Source organism: Coregonus clupeaformis, chromosome 34, assembly GCF_020615455.1.
Source record: "Coregonus clupeaformis isolate EN_2021a chromosome 34, ASM2061545v1, whole genome shotgun sequence".
NCBI classification, from domain to species: domain Eukaryota; kingdom Metazoa; phylum Chordata; class Actinopteri; order Salmoniformes; family Salmonidae; genus Coregonus; species Coregonus clupeaformis.
This window is the reverse complement of record NC_059225.1, coordinates 9,376,456-9,389,844: the sequence shown is the minus strand read 5'-3', so window position 1 is coordinate 9,389,844 and position 13,389 is coordinate 9,376,456. Positions and strand designations below refer to the sequence as shown.

The window sequence follows — 13,389 nt, the reverse complement described above, 5'->3', positions numbered from 1 at the left end:
AGAGTCTAGATGTTGTCCTCCTCCTGGAAGACAAGAATGAAGGTATTTTGACATCATTTAGGTTTTCATATACAAAAGCACAAATAGCATGATATATATGTTTGCAATGAGACTGGGAATAGCTTATTACCATGCAAAGAACACGATCAGGCTGAAAATGAAAAACAACGGCAAGGTTTTTCCTATAATCTCATAAACCTTTGGGTTAACAGGCTCATCTTGCCCTGTAAATAAAGCACATATTATGGTCATCTGTTCCAAAAAGAGGAAACATTTTGCACATTGTCTAATATTACAAATTACACGTGTACTGTAGATGTACAGATGTAAGATCTTAATTTGACCAGTATTGTTGCAGCAAAATAATCCTGCAGCAAAAGGATTTTAACGTTTAGTCCATAATGTTGTTCCATTGGTGGTTAGGCTATTAGCTCTCCAAAATAAGGCTACATGAAAAGTGCAATACTATTAATATAACCACTTTTTTGGTGCAGGTGTTTAGTGAATTTATGTAAATTCAAAGCTTATGTGTATTTCCCGCGGCGCAAGAAACTTCTCAGCAACAAAATAGTGATCAAATTAAGATCCTACAACTGTATCATACCTAGATACATATACAGTGGGGAGAACAAGTTTTTGATACACTGCCGATTTTGCAGGTTTTCCTACGTACAAAGCATGTAGAGGTCTGTAATTTTTTATCATAGGTACACTTCAACTGTGAGAGATGGAATCTAAAACAAAAATTCAGAAAATCACATTGTATGATTTTTAAGTAATTAATTTGCATTTTATTGCATGACATAAGTATTTGATCACCTACCAACCAGTAAGAATTCCAGCTCTCACAGACCTGTTAGTTTTTCTTTAAGAAGCCCTCCTGTTCTCCACTCATTACCTGTATTAACTGCACCTGTTTGAACTTGTTACCTGTATAAAAGACACCTGTCCACACACTCAATCAAACAGACTCCAACCTCTCCACAATGGCCAAGACCAGAGAGCTGTGTAAGGACATCAGGGATAACATTGTAGACCTGCACAAGGCTGGGATGGGCTACAGGACAATAGGCAAGCAGCTTGGTGAGAAGGAAACAACTGTTGGCGCAATTATTAGAAAATGGAAGAAGTTCAAGATGACGGTCAATCACCCTCGGTCTGGGGCTCCATGCAAGATCTCACCTCGTGGGGCATCAATGATCATGAGGAAGGTGAGGGATCAGCCCAGAACTACACGGCAGGACCTGGTCAATGACCTGAAGAGAGCTGGGACCACAGTCTCAAAGAAAACCATTAGTAACACATTACGCCGTCATGGATTAAAATCTTGCAGCGCACGCAACGTCCCCCTGCTCAAGCCAGCGCATGTCCAGGCCCGTCTGAAGTTTGCCAATGACCATCTGGATGATCCAGAGGAGGAATGGGAGAAGGTCATGTGGTCTGATGAGACAAAAATAGAGCTTTTTGGTCTAAACTCCACTCGCGCCGTGATTGGAGGAAGAAGAAGGATGAGTACAACCCCAAGAACACCATCCCAACCGTGAAGCATGGAGGTGGAAACATCATTCTTTGGGGATGCTTTTCTGCAAAGGGGACAGGACGACTGCACCGTATTGAGGGGAGGATGGATGGGGCCATGTATCGCGAGATCTTGGCCAACAACCTCCTTCCCTCAGTAAGAGCATTGAAGATGGGTCGTGGCTGGGTCTTCCAGCATGACAACGACCCAAAACACACAGCCAGGGCAACTAAGGAGTGGCTCCGTAAGAAGCATCTCAAGGTCCTGGAGTGGCCTAGCCAGTCTCCAGACCTGAACCCAATAGAAAATCTTTGGAGGGGAGCTGGAAGTCCGTATTGCCCAGCGACAGCCCCGAAACCTGAAGGATCTGGAGAAGGTCTGTATGGAGGAGTGGGCCAAAATCCCTGCTGCAGTGTGTGCAAACCTGGTCAAGACCTACAGGAAACGTATGATCTCTGTAATTGCAAACAAAGGTTTCTGTACCAAATATTAAGTTCTGCTTTTCTGATGTATCAAATACTTATGTCATGCAATAAAATGCAAATTAATTACTTAAAAATCATACAATGGGATTTTCTGGATTTTTGTTTTAGATTCCGTCTCTCACAGTTGAAGTGTACCTATGATAAAAATGACAGACCTCTACATGCTTTGTAAGTAGGAAAACCTGCAAAATCGGCAGTGTATCAAATACTTGTTCTCCCCACTGTAGCAGCCATGCTTTATCTGGTCTGTTACACAAAAACAAGTATATCTCTTCTTCATTATATATACAGTGGGGGAAAAAAGTATTTAGTCAGCCATCAATTGTGCAAGTTCTCCCACTTAAAAAGATGAGAGAGGCCAGTAATTTTCATCATAGGTACACGTCAACTATGACAGACAAATTGAGGGAAAAAACCCAGAAAATCACATTGTAGGATTTTTAATGAATTTATTTGCAAATTATGGTGGAAAATAAGTATTTGGTCACCTACAAACAAGCAAGATTTCTGGCTCTCACAGACCTGTAACTTCTTCTTCTTGGTTAGATGATAGGCTTTCTTTTAAAAAACATGTTACTGAATTTGGAAAAAAGCTCAAAATCAAGATAGGGTTCCTTTACAGAAACAGGGCTTGTCTGTCCTCCGTAAATAGAAAACAAATTGTGCAGGGTACTTTTATGTCCGTTTTAGATTATGGTGATATTATCTATATGCATGCATCGGCAAACACATTAAAACCACTGGATGCTATTTACCATTGTGCACTCAGGTTTATCACGGGTGATAGTTACAAAACTCATCACTGTATCCTATATCAACATGTGGGCCTCTCTATCTGTGAGGCGAGAGCAACATGCTCTCTTGTTTATTTATAAAGCACTTCTTTTAAAATTACCTCCATATATATCATCATTAATGTCCACTAGATATACTAATTTTAAAACCAGATCACAGATGTGGATTACATTAGAGATTTATGTGGTCTCCACAGAGTTGGGTAGGACTGCCTTCAGTTCCTTTGCACCTTATTTATGGAACAAACTGCAGATCCAACTTAAGTTAGACACTCTGGTGTCCCTTGCCCATTTAAAAAATGTTATGGAGGATCAATATGATGTTGTCTGTGATTGTTTCTGTTGAATTGTGTTTTTCATTTTGTATGTTTGAAATGTTCTTGTCTGTATGTCTAAAACTGTACATGTCAACATGTTTACACAGGGCACAGCCGTAAAAGAGATCCACGTCTCAGTCTGTTTTTCCCTGTTAAAATAAAGATAAAAAAATATATATATATTGAATGTGCCACTGCTTCTACCTTTAATTGCCAGCTGCACTTCCGTTGACTTCCCAAGGCCGTGACTATTTCTTGCTTCACAGTAGTACAGTCCTCCATCACCAACAGTCACATTGAGGGTGTAACTCAGTCCAGATGCTTCCTGTGTTGGTTTACCCCCACTGATCTGGAACCAGGTGAAGTTTGTCACAGGAGGGTTGGCTGTACTGCTGCAGGTCAGATTAACACAGCTGCCCACTAATACTGGACCAGCTGGACTGATGGAGGCTGAGGTGTCCTTAGGAGAGACTGAGGGAGAGGGGCTCATTTAGAATGTACAGTGAGGGAAAAAAGTATTTGATCCCCTGCTGGTTCTTATAAATGAATATATTCTTTCTACAGCTTGTCAGCGTACACCCAATATGTTCCCCCTGTTGATGATGCTTATTATGCATTATGGTTGAACCAAAAGATTACATGTAACAACATTTAATGAAATTGGAAACAATTACATATATGTGAAATTAAATTAAACAATAATGTATGTTGATGCTAATGTTATGCTAAAGTTAATGATAACAATAGCCTAATATATTCAATATGCTGTAAACTATTGTCTTTTAACAGTTTCACTCAATTCATTCTATTTAACCTCATAATTATGACACACCCCTCACTATTGTCAATGGTTGCACTAATTGCGCTGTTTGTCTACATCACCTGGTTCAAACATTCATGACATTACCCTGAAGAAGGCACAGTAATGCTTTTAGAACTATTCAGACCCTTTACTCAGTACTTTGTTGAAGCACCTTTGGCAGCGATTACAGCATTGAGTTATCTTGGGTATGACGCTACAAGTTTGGCACATCTGTATTTGGGGAGTGTCTCCCATTCTTCTCTGCAGATCCTCTCAAGCTCTGTCATGTTGGATGGGGAGCGTTGCTGCACAGCTATTTTCAGGTCTCTCCAGAGATGTTCAATCGGGTTCAAGTCTCTAGAACCCTAACTCTAGAGCTCTGTCAGAGTGACCATTGGGTTCTTGGTCACCTCCCTGACCAAGGCCCTTCTCCCCCGATCGCTCAGGTTGGCCGGGCGGCCAGCTCTAGGAAGAGTCTTGGTGGTTCCAAACTTCTTCCATTTAAGAATGAAGGAGGCCACTGTGTTCTTGGGGACCTTGAATGCTGCAGACATTTTTCTTACCCTTCCCCAGATCTGTGCCTCGACACAATCTCGTCTCGGAGCTCTATGGACAATTACTTCGACCTCATAGCTTGGTTTTTGCTATGACATGCACTGTCAACTGTGGGACCTTATATAGGCAGGTGTGTGTGCCTTTCCAAATCATGTCCAATGAAATGAATTTACCACAGGTGGACTCCAATCAAGTTGTAGAAACATCTCAAGGATGATCAATGGAAACAGGATGCACCTGAGTTCAATTTCGAGTCTCATAGCAAAGGGTCTGAATTCTTACGTAAATAAGGTATTTCTGTTTTTAATTTTTAATACATTTGCTAAAATTTCTTAAAAACTGTTTCCGCTTTCTCATTATGGGGTATTGTTGTAACGTAACAAAATGTGAAAAAGTCAAAGGGTCTGAATACTTTCCGAAGGCACTGTATGTATAGTGTGAAACTCTATTTGTTTTTGTATCTTCCAGTTTATTCTCTGTTAGTCAGCCACTCAGTAATTTTCTCTGGGTGTGACAGCTCATGCTTTTTATATGACCTGAACATTAAAAATTAAAAATAAAACATGTAAAGACATTAAAGTATTTTTTTATAGAGTACTAATTTTACCGTCCCCTCTACAACAAAATACTTAAATACATGTAATTTTGTCCTTGAAACATATGATTTAAATACTGTAGAATTTCATTAATTCTTATGGAGGATGCATAATATTAATATGATAATAATATTAACTTATTTCAATGTACAGGTGATTTTTCAATTGGTTAGTATGTTGTCAATTAGTGCGATGAATGCTGTGGTGCAATGGACCTCTCTCTCCACCAGGAGGCTAAAGCACTGGTACACTTTTGTGTACAAAGTATCGATAGGACAACTCCCTTTGTATTTCTGTTCCTTACTGACCAGATCAGTCACTCAATACAGTCTTCGTTCACAGTCGCTGCTGTCCTTGTCTGTTCCTAAGGCTAGAACTGAGATGGGGAAACAATCTTTTTCCCATAATGCCCCTTCATCCTGGAACATGCTTCAAAAGATATTAAAGTTCAGGGAGTTAGTGTCCTTGACTGTTTTTAAGACTCTGATCGACAACACTGTTTGTGTTAGCTGCAGTTGTTTCTAATCTTCAATTGTATCTGTAACTTGTGACACTTTGTCTTTTGTGTGTATTTTGTATTTTTCTGTACTATTTTATTTACACGCTGCTATTTCCCTGTTTTGCCTTCTTGCCAGGTCGCCCTCGCAAAATAGGTTTTTAACCTCAATGGGTCTTACCTGGTTAAATAAAGGTAAAATATAATAAAATCTCCCTCTCCCCTATCTCCCAGGCGTAAATGGGAATGTGTGTGGTATTTTAACAAATATGTAGCTCAATCTTAACCCAAAATCCTTCCAACTTGCCTAGTTAAATGTGAGTTCAGTAAATGATACCCGGTTCTCACATTATCTTTCAACACGTAAAATAGACTTTGTCAGAAACAGAGTAACTGTAATTGTAGCTGACGGATTATCACACACTCCTCAATTTCTCCTGCACACACTTCCTCTTTCATTGCTTCACTTCTATCTGCCAGGAAGAGCATGGTGGGCTGGGAGCCACAGGAGGGAGCCATCGACCTGCAGGGCCTGGTCAGCAAGGTGGACATGGGCACCCTCTTCAACGGTCATGTCTAGATGGTAAACAGCTTTTGTCAAATTGACATCAAAAGTTGATTACATGTTTTATTTTAGCTAACCATGAACCTTTTCCTTACCTTAATTTAATTATCCAAACTACTACGTTAATTATCCTAACCTGCTAAACAAGTTCTACGATTATTCTACTATTTCAAGTTGTGTACGAGTCGTTTAATTGGCGTCACGGTGTGTTTGTGGGAGCCTCTATGAGGTCTGAGGCCACAGCAGCTGCTGAGTACAAAGGTACAGTACCTCATAAACCACATTAAAGAGCTTGTCATATAATTAAATTAGTTATAACATATTTACATTTTAGTAATTTAGCAGACGCTCTTATCCAGAGTGACTTACAGTTAGTGAGTGCATACATTTTTCATACTGGCCCCCCCGTGGGAAACGAACCCACAACCCTGGCGTTGCAAGCGCCATGCTCTACCAACTGAGCTACAGGAGGGCCTAATTAAAGTGGATATGAGCTGTCTATAGAGTAGAATAGAACAGTAAAAACATCTCGAAGGTTAATATCACCTGATATGATGGCATACTGTTTTCCCTCATTCCTCTCCAGTGATAATGAATAAAACGATGACCTTTTGAATAAAATGTATTTTTTATCTCCAGGCAAGGTCATAATGCACGACCCCTTCGCCATGCGCCCCTTCTGTGGCTACAACTTCGGGGACTACCTGGCCCACTGGCTGAGCATGGAGACCCGCAAGGGCCCCACCCACCTGCCCAATATCTTCCATGTCAACTGGTTCCGCAAGGACCCCACGTCGGGCTCCTTCCTCTGTCCGGGCTTTGGCGACAACGCCCGCGTTCTGGAGTGGATCTTCAAGCGCTGCAGCCGCGAGAGGGAGGATGAGGCGGCCAGGAAGAGCATGGTGGGCTGGGTGCCACAGGAGGGAGCCATCAACCTGCAGGGACTGGGCAGCAAGGTGGACATGCGTGCCCTCTTTGACCTGCCCAAGGCCTTCTGGGAGAAGGAGACCCAGGAGCTGAGGGCATACTTTACCGAGCAGGTGGGAGCCGACCTCCCCCAACAGGTGGAGGGAGAGCTGAAGGCTCTGGAGGACAGGGTCAGGAATTGAGAGGTGGAGGGACCAGATGATTCAGAGAGAGAAGAGAGAAAGTATGGACTATTGGACACTACACTATGCTGATGCTGCAATATGGTGGGGATGGGGATATGGTGGGACTGACAGAAAAGGGACTAACAAGCTAATTGCAGTTTGGTGGAAACTGCTTTTCCTATATGTGGGTACATGTAAACCAACGTTTCTAAATTGTAAGAAAATACAATGATATGATGCGACTGCATCACTGACGAATGCAGTTCGGCCGCCACTCACTGTCAGTGGCTATATGAGTAGATATTAGGTGATATTAGCAGAATCAGTGTTTAGCAGTACCTTACTGACATCTTGCAATAAAGGCATTGGATGTTTTCTAACTATAGCCCAAAGAATCATCTAATCATGACAAGCTTTAATATCCATATTAATTTCAACATTTTTGCAGAATGTTACGTCAATATCCTTTTATTTGCTCACTAGTCCCTGGGATTACTGAATGACCATTGGCTTGGACCATGTGGAGGAAATACATCTGGTTGGCTCGGGGGGAAAGATTAATTAGCATTTTTTCTCACTTTTATATTAATAAATATGATTATAATCTAATGTTTACACACAAGATATGCAAACTGTTGGACCAATAAAACTGAGATTTAATGGAAATTGAACGTAAAGGTTTTTATTACAGTGCAATTAATAAACATCAAATTCAGCCTCAATTGTGTCTCTTGATCAACACTCAACATAAAAACTGACATAACTCCCCAAAATATGTACATTTAAAATATATATGTAATGGGAATATTTAAGATGAATAAAGTTCACATTCCCAGTCCTAGATGTAGGAGGAGCTGGAGCAGTTTTGCCTTGATGAATGAGCAAAAATCCCAGTGGCTAGATGTGCCAAGCTTATAGAGACAAACCCCAAGAGACTTGCAGCTGTAATTGCTGCCAAAGGTGGCTCTACAAAGTATTGACTTTGGGGCGGGGGGAATAGTTACGCACGCTCAAGTTATCTGTTTTCTTGTCTTATTTTTTGTTTGTTTTTCAAGAAAAAATATTTTGCATCTTCAAAGTGGTAGGCATGTTGTGTAAATCAAATGATACAACCCCCCCAAAAATCTATTTTAATTCCAGGTTGTAAGGCAACAAAATAGGAAAAATGCTAAGGGGGTTGAATACTTTATCAGTTAGACATTTTCTCTGCTTCTATGCTGGATGTTGTCTCCCTGTTGCAACTTGTATTAATCCAGATTGATTTATGATTGACTTTATCTGCGACTGCTCTTTTTTGTTCACCGGGTAATTCCTATTACAGATAATATTGTTATTCTGGTAACTGCACAAAAGATGCAGAGAAACAGTGACTAGTAGATGTTAACACCATTCTGCTGTCATGTTGACTTACTTCACCAACTTCCTGTCTTGTATCAGCCAAATAATTGTGTCATATATCCTCTGTCATCATTGACTTTATATGGCCTTAAACTGCATTTGAACTATCAGGTGGCACGGCACTTTTAAACAGTTAAACAATTTTCATACAAGAAAATTCTACAAATATGCAGAAATTGAGGTTCACAAACTTATGAATACGAAATCAAAAATAACAATAGACAGCAAATTCACAATACATACTGTATATATCCAAAATACTTAAAATGCACCTCTTTTATTCACTTGTGCATAAAGCCCATCTATGTAGTTAAGGTGTGGTTCCTGGGGCCCTCTCCTGGTCACATTGACTTCAGCGTACTCACTCTCCTGCCCCTGGACCCTGTTCCTGTCCTGGGCTGCAGCTGGGGTCTCTTTGGGCCGTAGTTTGGAGAAGTCTATGTCACCATAGTGGATCTCTTCAGGCTGGTCTTCTGCAGGTTCCTCTGGTTTCTCTCCGGCTGTGGTCTGGTTAACACACACCGTCCCAACCGGGGAGTTCTGTGGAGAGAACACAGAGAGAGGAACAGGTGTAAAGTTCTAAGCTCAGTCATTTGTAAAACTCTAAAGTCAGCAGGTTACACAACACATACTGAGGGGATGTCAATGACAATGTCAATTAAACTGACAGAAGAAAATAATTACATTTTGACAACAAATGAGCTCCAATCTACAGAAAACACTGTCAAAGTCCAACAGCTATTCTGTTATCATTCAATGTTCGTAAAGGATGTGGAACTGTTTTCGGTGTGGTCATCTCCCCCTGTACTTTCTCTAAAATGATGTTAACCTCATGGCTTTGGATAGTTTCATCATTAATTCAGTACATCCTTAGATACACTTTATAGATGTGTTTTGAAAGTTGAGTCTTATACCCACCTGTCCCTGTGGATTGTCCGTCCTTTCAAGTCCATCGGGGAGCCTAGAGTTTCTCCTCCTGGAAGACATTTAGAAAGGTATTCTGAATGCACTGAGAGGGTTTTCATATGCAAAAGCACAAACACAACATAAATAAATAGTTTTGCATTGATGCCAGGAATAGTTTTTACCATCCAAAAAGACTGATCAGGCTGATAAGCAGAAAGACCCCCAGAGTTCCTGCTGCAATCCCAGAAACCATTGGGTTAACAGGCTCTTCTTGCCCTGAAAATACAGCACATATTATGGTCATTTCTAACTAAAAGATATCTAAAGGACACTACATGAACAAAGGTATGTGGACACCTGCTCGTCGAACATCTCATTCAAAAATCATGGGCATTAATATGGAATATAGAATGTCATTGTATGCTGTAGCGTTAAGATTTCCCTTCACTGGAACTAAGGGTTCTAGCCAGAACCATGAAAAACAGCTCCAGACCATTTTTCCTCCTCCACCAAACTTTACAGTTTGCACTATGCATTGGGGAAGGTAGCATTCTCCTGGCATCCGTCAAACCCAGATTCGTCCGTTGGACTGCCAGATGGTGAAGCGGGATTCATCACTCCAGAGAACGGGTTTCCACTTCTCCAGAGTCCAATGGCAGCGAGCTTTACACCATTCCAGACGATTCTTGGCATTGCACATGTTGGTCTTAGGCTTGTGTGCGGCTGCTCGACCATGGAAACCAATTTCGTGAAGCTCCCGACTAACAGTTCTTGTTGCTTCCAGAGGCAGTTTGGAACGGTAGAAAATGCTGCAACTGAAGTCAGATGACTTTTACGCGCTTCGCGCTTCAGCACTCAGCTGTCCCGTTCTGAGAGCGTGTGTGGCCTACCACTTCGCGGCTGAGCCATTGTTGCTCCTAGAGGATTCCACTTCATAATAACAGCACTTACAGTTGACAGAGGCAGCTCAAGCAGAGCAGAAATTTGACAAACTGACTTGTTGGAAAGGTGGCATCCTATGATGGTTCCACGTTGAAAGTCACTGAGCTCTTCAGTAAGACCATTCTACTGCCAATGTTTGTCTATGGAGATTGCATGGCTGTATGCTCAATTTAATACACCTGTCAGCAACGGGTGTGGCTGAAATAGCCAAATCAACTAATTTGAAAGGGTGTCCACATACTCTTGTATATATGGTGTATGTCTAATCTAACATTGTGCCCGACATGCCCGTTTCACCTTTAATAGCCAGCTTCTCTTCCTTTGACTTCCCAAAGCCGTGACTATTTCTTGCTTCACAGTAGTACAGTCCTCCATCACCAACAGTCACATTGAGGGTGTAACTCTGTCCAGATGCTACCTGTGTTGTTTTACCCCCACTGATCTGGAACCAGGTGAAGTTTGTCACAGGAGGGTTGGCTGTACTGCTGCAGGTCAGATTAACACAGCTGCCCACTAATACTGGATCAGCTGGACTGATGGAGGCTGAGGTGTCCTTAGGAGAGACTGAGGGAGAAGGGTTCATTTAGAATGTATCTGGATGTGGTATATTGAACAGTCTAATCAAAACCACTCTATGACAATCATCAGTGAAAACATGATAGAATGATCTATTCTACAGGAAACTGTGACTAAATCTTACATGAAACGTTAAGCATCATGGTATGTTCAGCTGTCTTGTTGCTTGTCCCTACTGGGTAGACTGCAGTACAAGTGATGTTCTTCTCATGATGAAGGTATGACGGAGTGAAATTCACCGTGGAGAGAACTGATTTGGTTTGGTCTGGATTCTCCTGCAGTTGGTTCTCAGGTGTGAACTGTGTTGGGAGAGTCCATATCAGCTCAGGGGGGTGTTCGGGACAGGGAGCGACAGCAGAGCAGTTTAAACTGACAGGGGTCCCTTCCTTCACCTCACCTGAGACAGTAATGTTGGGGCTGGGAGGCAAATCTGTAATACATTAAAAATAAATATATTTTACTCTGACAGGCACACTGCCTACTTGGTCGTATTCTACTCATATCATTTTAGAGAAGTTGATAAAAGTTAAATAGTCTCTGTCTCTTCTTACCCATGACATCTATAACAACATACTTTTCAGGGTCTGTTGCACGGAATGGTTGACTTTCAATCCTGAAGAAGTATTTATCAGAGTAACTGGTGGTTACATTGAAGAAGACTGTGGTTCAGTTCTTCTGGGAAATGTTTCCAGTTATCTTCCCTTCATATCTGTTGACCGTCTTACTACTGTTAAATACAACATTGTCCGGACTCTGAGCAAACCGTGGTGATTTTTTTATCCACACTCCAAAGGTAAGTATTGTGCTGTTAAATTTATAGTAATTTTGGTCAGGAATATCAAATGCACATGGGATTTGCACACAGGAGCCAGTCAGTACATCCAGTATATCTGACATTGTGGCAATCAAATTTCGTTGGCCAAAACAGGCCAAAACACCTGCAACATAAAGGACAACATCAGGGAGGTTATGTGATCTTTTCAGTCCAGTCACTCTCTCCCAATATTCTGCCTCTGTATCAAAACATATGAACTCATTTCAATGTACAGGTGATTCCTGATGTCGTGACTCCATGCCCTAAACTGGAGCATGGACATATCTGGAGCAAAGAATGTTTGAATCCAGAATATTAAACTGTACTTATCAGGAGTCAACTGTACACTTTTCTACACATTGAGACAGATGGGAATATAGCTCATACCATGAAATATCATGACTTGTGCTTATTCCTCTGTCTGATTCATAACTAGTTGTGTTTGTGTGGAAGACTCACCTGAAATAAAGAGGCCAATGAGAAAAAACATGTTCTCAGGACAAGCCATGTGAGAACTCACACACTACTGATCACCTGAAACAGGACAAACACACACTTACTGGTGGAGTAGCTAAACTCACACAACACATTGCATTGAACCATCCCCATATCAAATACAGTATGTATTTCAGTTGTGATGTGAAGCTAATACATGAATGAATAGCAATACTATGAACATAATAAATCTAATGTCTTGTAAAGAATTTCCATAAATGTATTTTGAACATTGAAATTAACAGAGAATATAGTGAAGTCGATACTTACCCTAGACGGTAACGTAAACTGTCTACAGAAGAGACTATCACACACCCATAGTGTGGTGTAACAAACTAAAGTGCTGAAATTCATGTGACACATCTCACATCTCATCAGTGACGTACTTCCTAATAAGTGTATGAGACATTATTTCAAAAGAATAGTACAGTATTTATATAACAGGATGCTTGAATAATCTATGTGCTGGTCTTCCTTATCAATTGTGAAAGCATTATTTTTACATTTAAGTGCTAAGAACATTGCATTTTTTCTAATGAACCTTCTACTCTTGCACAATTTGTTTCAGTCACTTGAAACATTACAGAGGTGGCCTTAGCCATGTTCCACCAGTTTCAAATGAAATGGGCCCTAGCTGCCCACTGACTGATTCTCAACACAAAGTGTGTTTTATCCACTGATTCTACAGCTTTATATGGCCTATACATTTATTTACGCCAGGAATGAAACTGTTAAACAAAATAGGTTTTTAGTTGTGTGATAATCATAATAAAATTAGTTTATTTGGGGTGTGTGTGTGGGGGGGGGGGGGTTAGGAAAGTCAACAGCATTTTGAAACGAGCCCCCAAATTGCTAAGCCCGCCCCTGATACATCTATAAATATAATAAATGAAACTTTAGGTAATATAACCATCTCCCTCTCCTCTGTCTCCCAGGCTTCAATGGAAATATCTGTGGGATTTGTAAAATGTTTTAGCTAAATCATAAACTAAAATCCACTAATATTTTAGGTTTAGGACAAGACAACAGCATTTTGAA

General features: G+C 40.8%; 2 protein-coding genes across 2 annotated transcripts; one reads left to right on the top strand and one right to left on the bottom strand.

The window, feature by feature from the left end:
• Positions 1 to 6,051: 6,051 nt before the first annotated feature.
• Positions 6,052 to 7,942, top strand: LOC121549426 (phosphoenolpyruvate carboxykinase [GTP], mitochondrial-like). The gene is made up of 3 exons (XM_041861235.2): positions 6,052 to 6,133; positions 6,304 to 6,390; positions 6,769 to 7,942. The coding sequence occupies exons 1-3, from the start codon at positions 6,052 to 6,054 to the stop codon at positions 7,236 to 7,238; spliced, it is 639 nt and encodes a 212-aa protein (XP_041717169.2). The 3' UTR covers positions 7,239 to 7,942.
• Positions 7,943 to 8,343: 401 nt separating this feature from the next.
• Positions 8,344 to 12,677, bottom strand: LOC121549709 (vascular cell adhesion protein 1-like). Its single transcript, XM_041861551.2, has 8 exons — positions 12,622 to 12,677; positions 12,316 to 12,390; positions 11,594 to 11,980; positions 11,167 to 11,472; positions 10,764 to 11,030; positions 9,707 to 9,800; positions 9,537 to 9,594; positions 8,344 to 9,158 (listed from the first exon to the last, which is right to left on the bottom strand). Exons 3-8 carry the CDS (start codon positions 11,595 to 11,597, stop codon positions 8,880 to 8,882), a joined length of 1,008 nt encoding a protein of 335 aa, XP_041717485.1. The 5' UTR covers positions 11,598 to 11,980; positions 12,316 to 12,390; positions 12,622 to 12,677; the 3' UTR covers positions 8,344 to 8,879.
• Between the last annotated feature and the right edge of the window lie 712 nt (positions 12,678 to 13,389).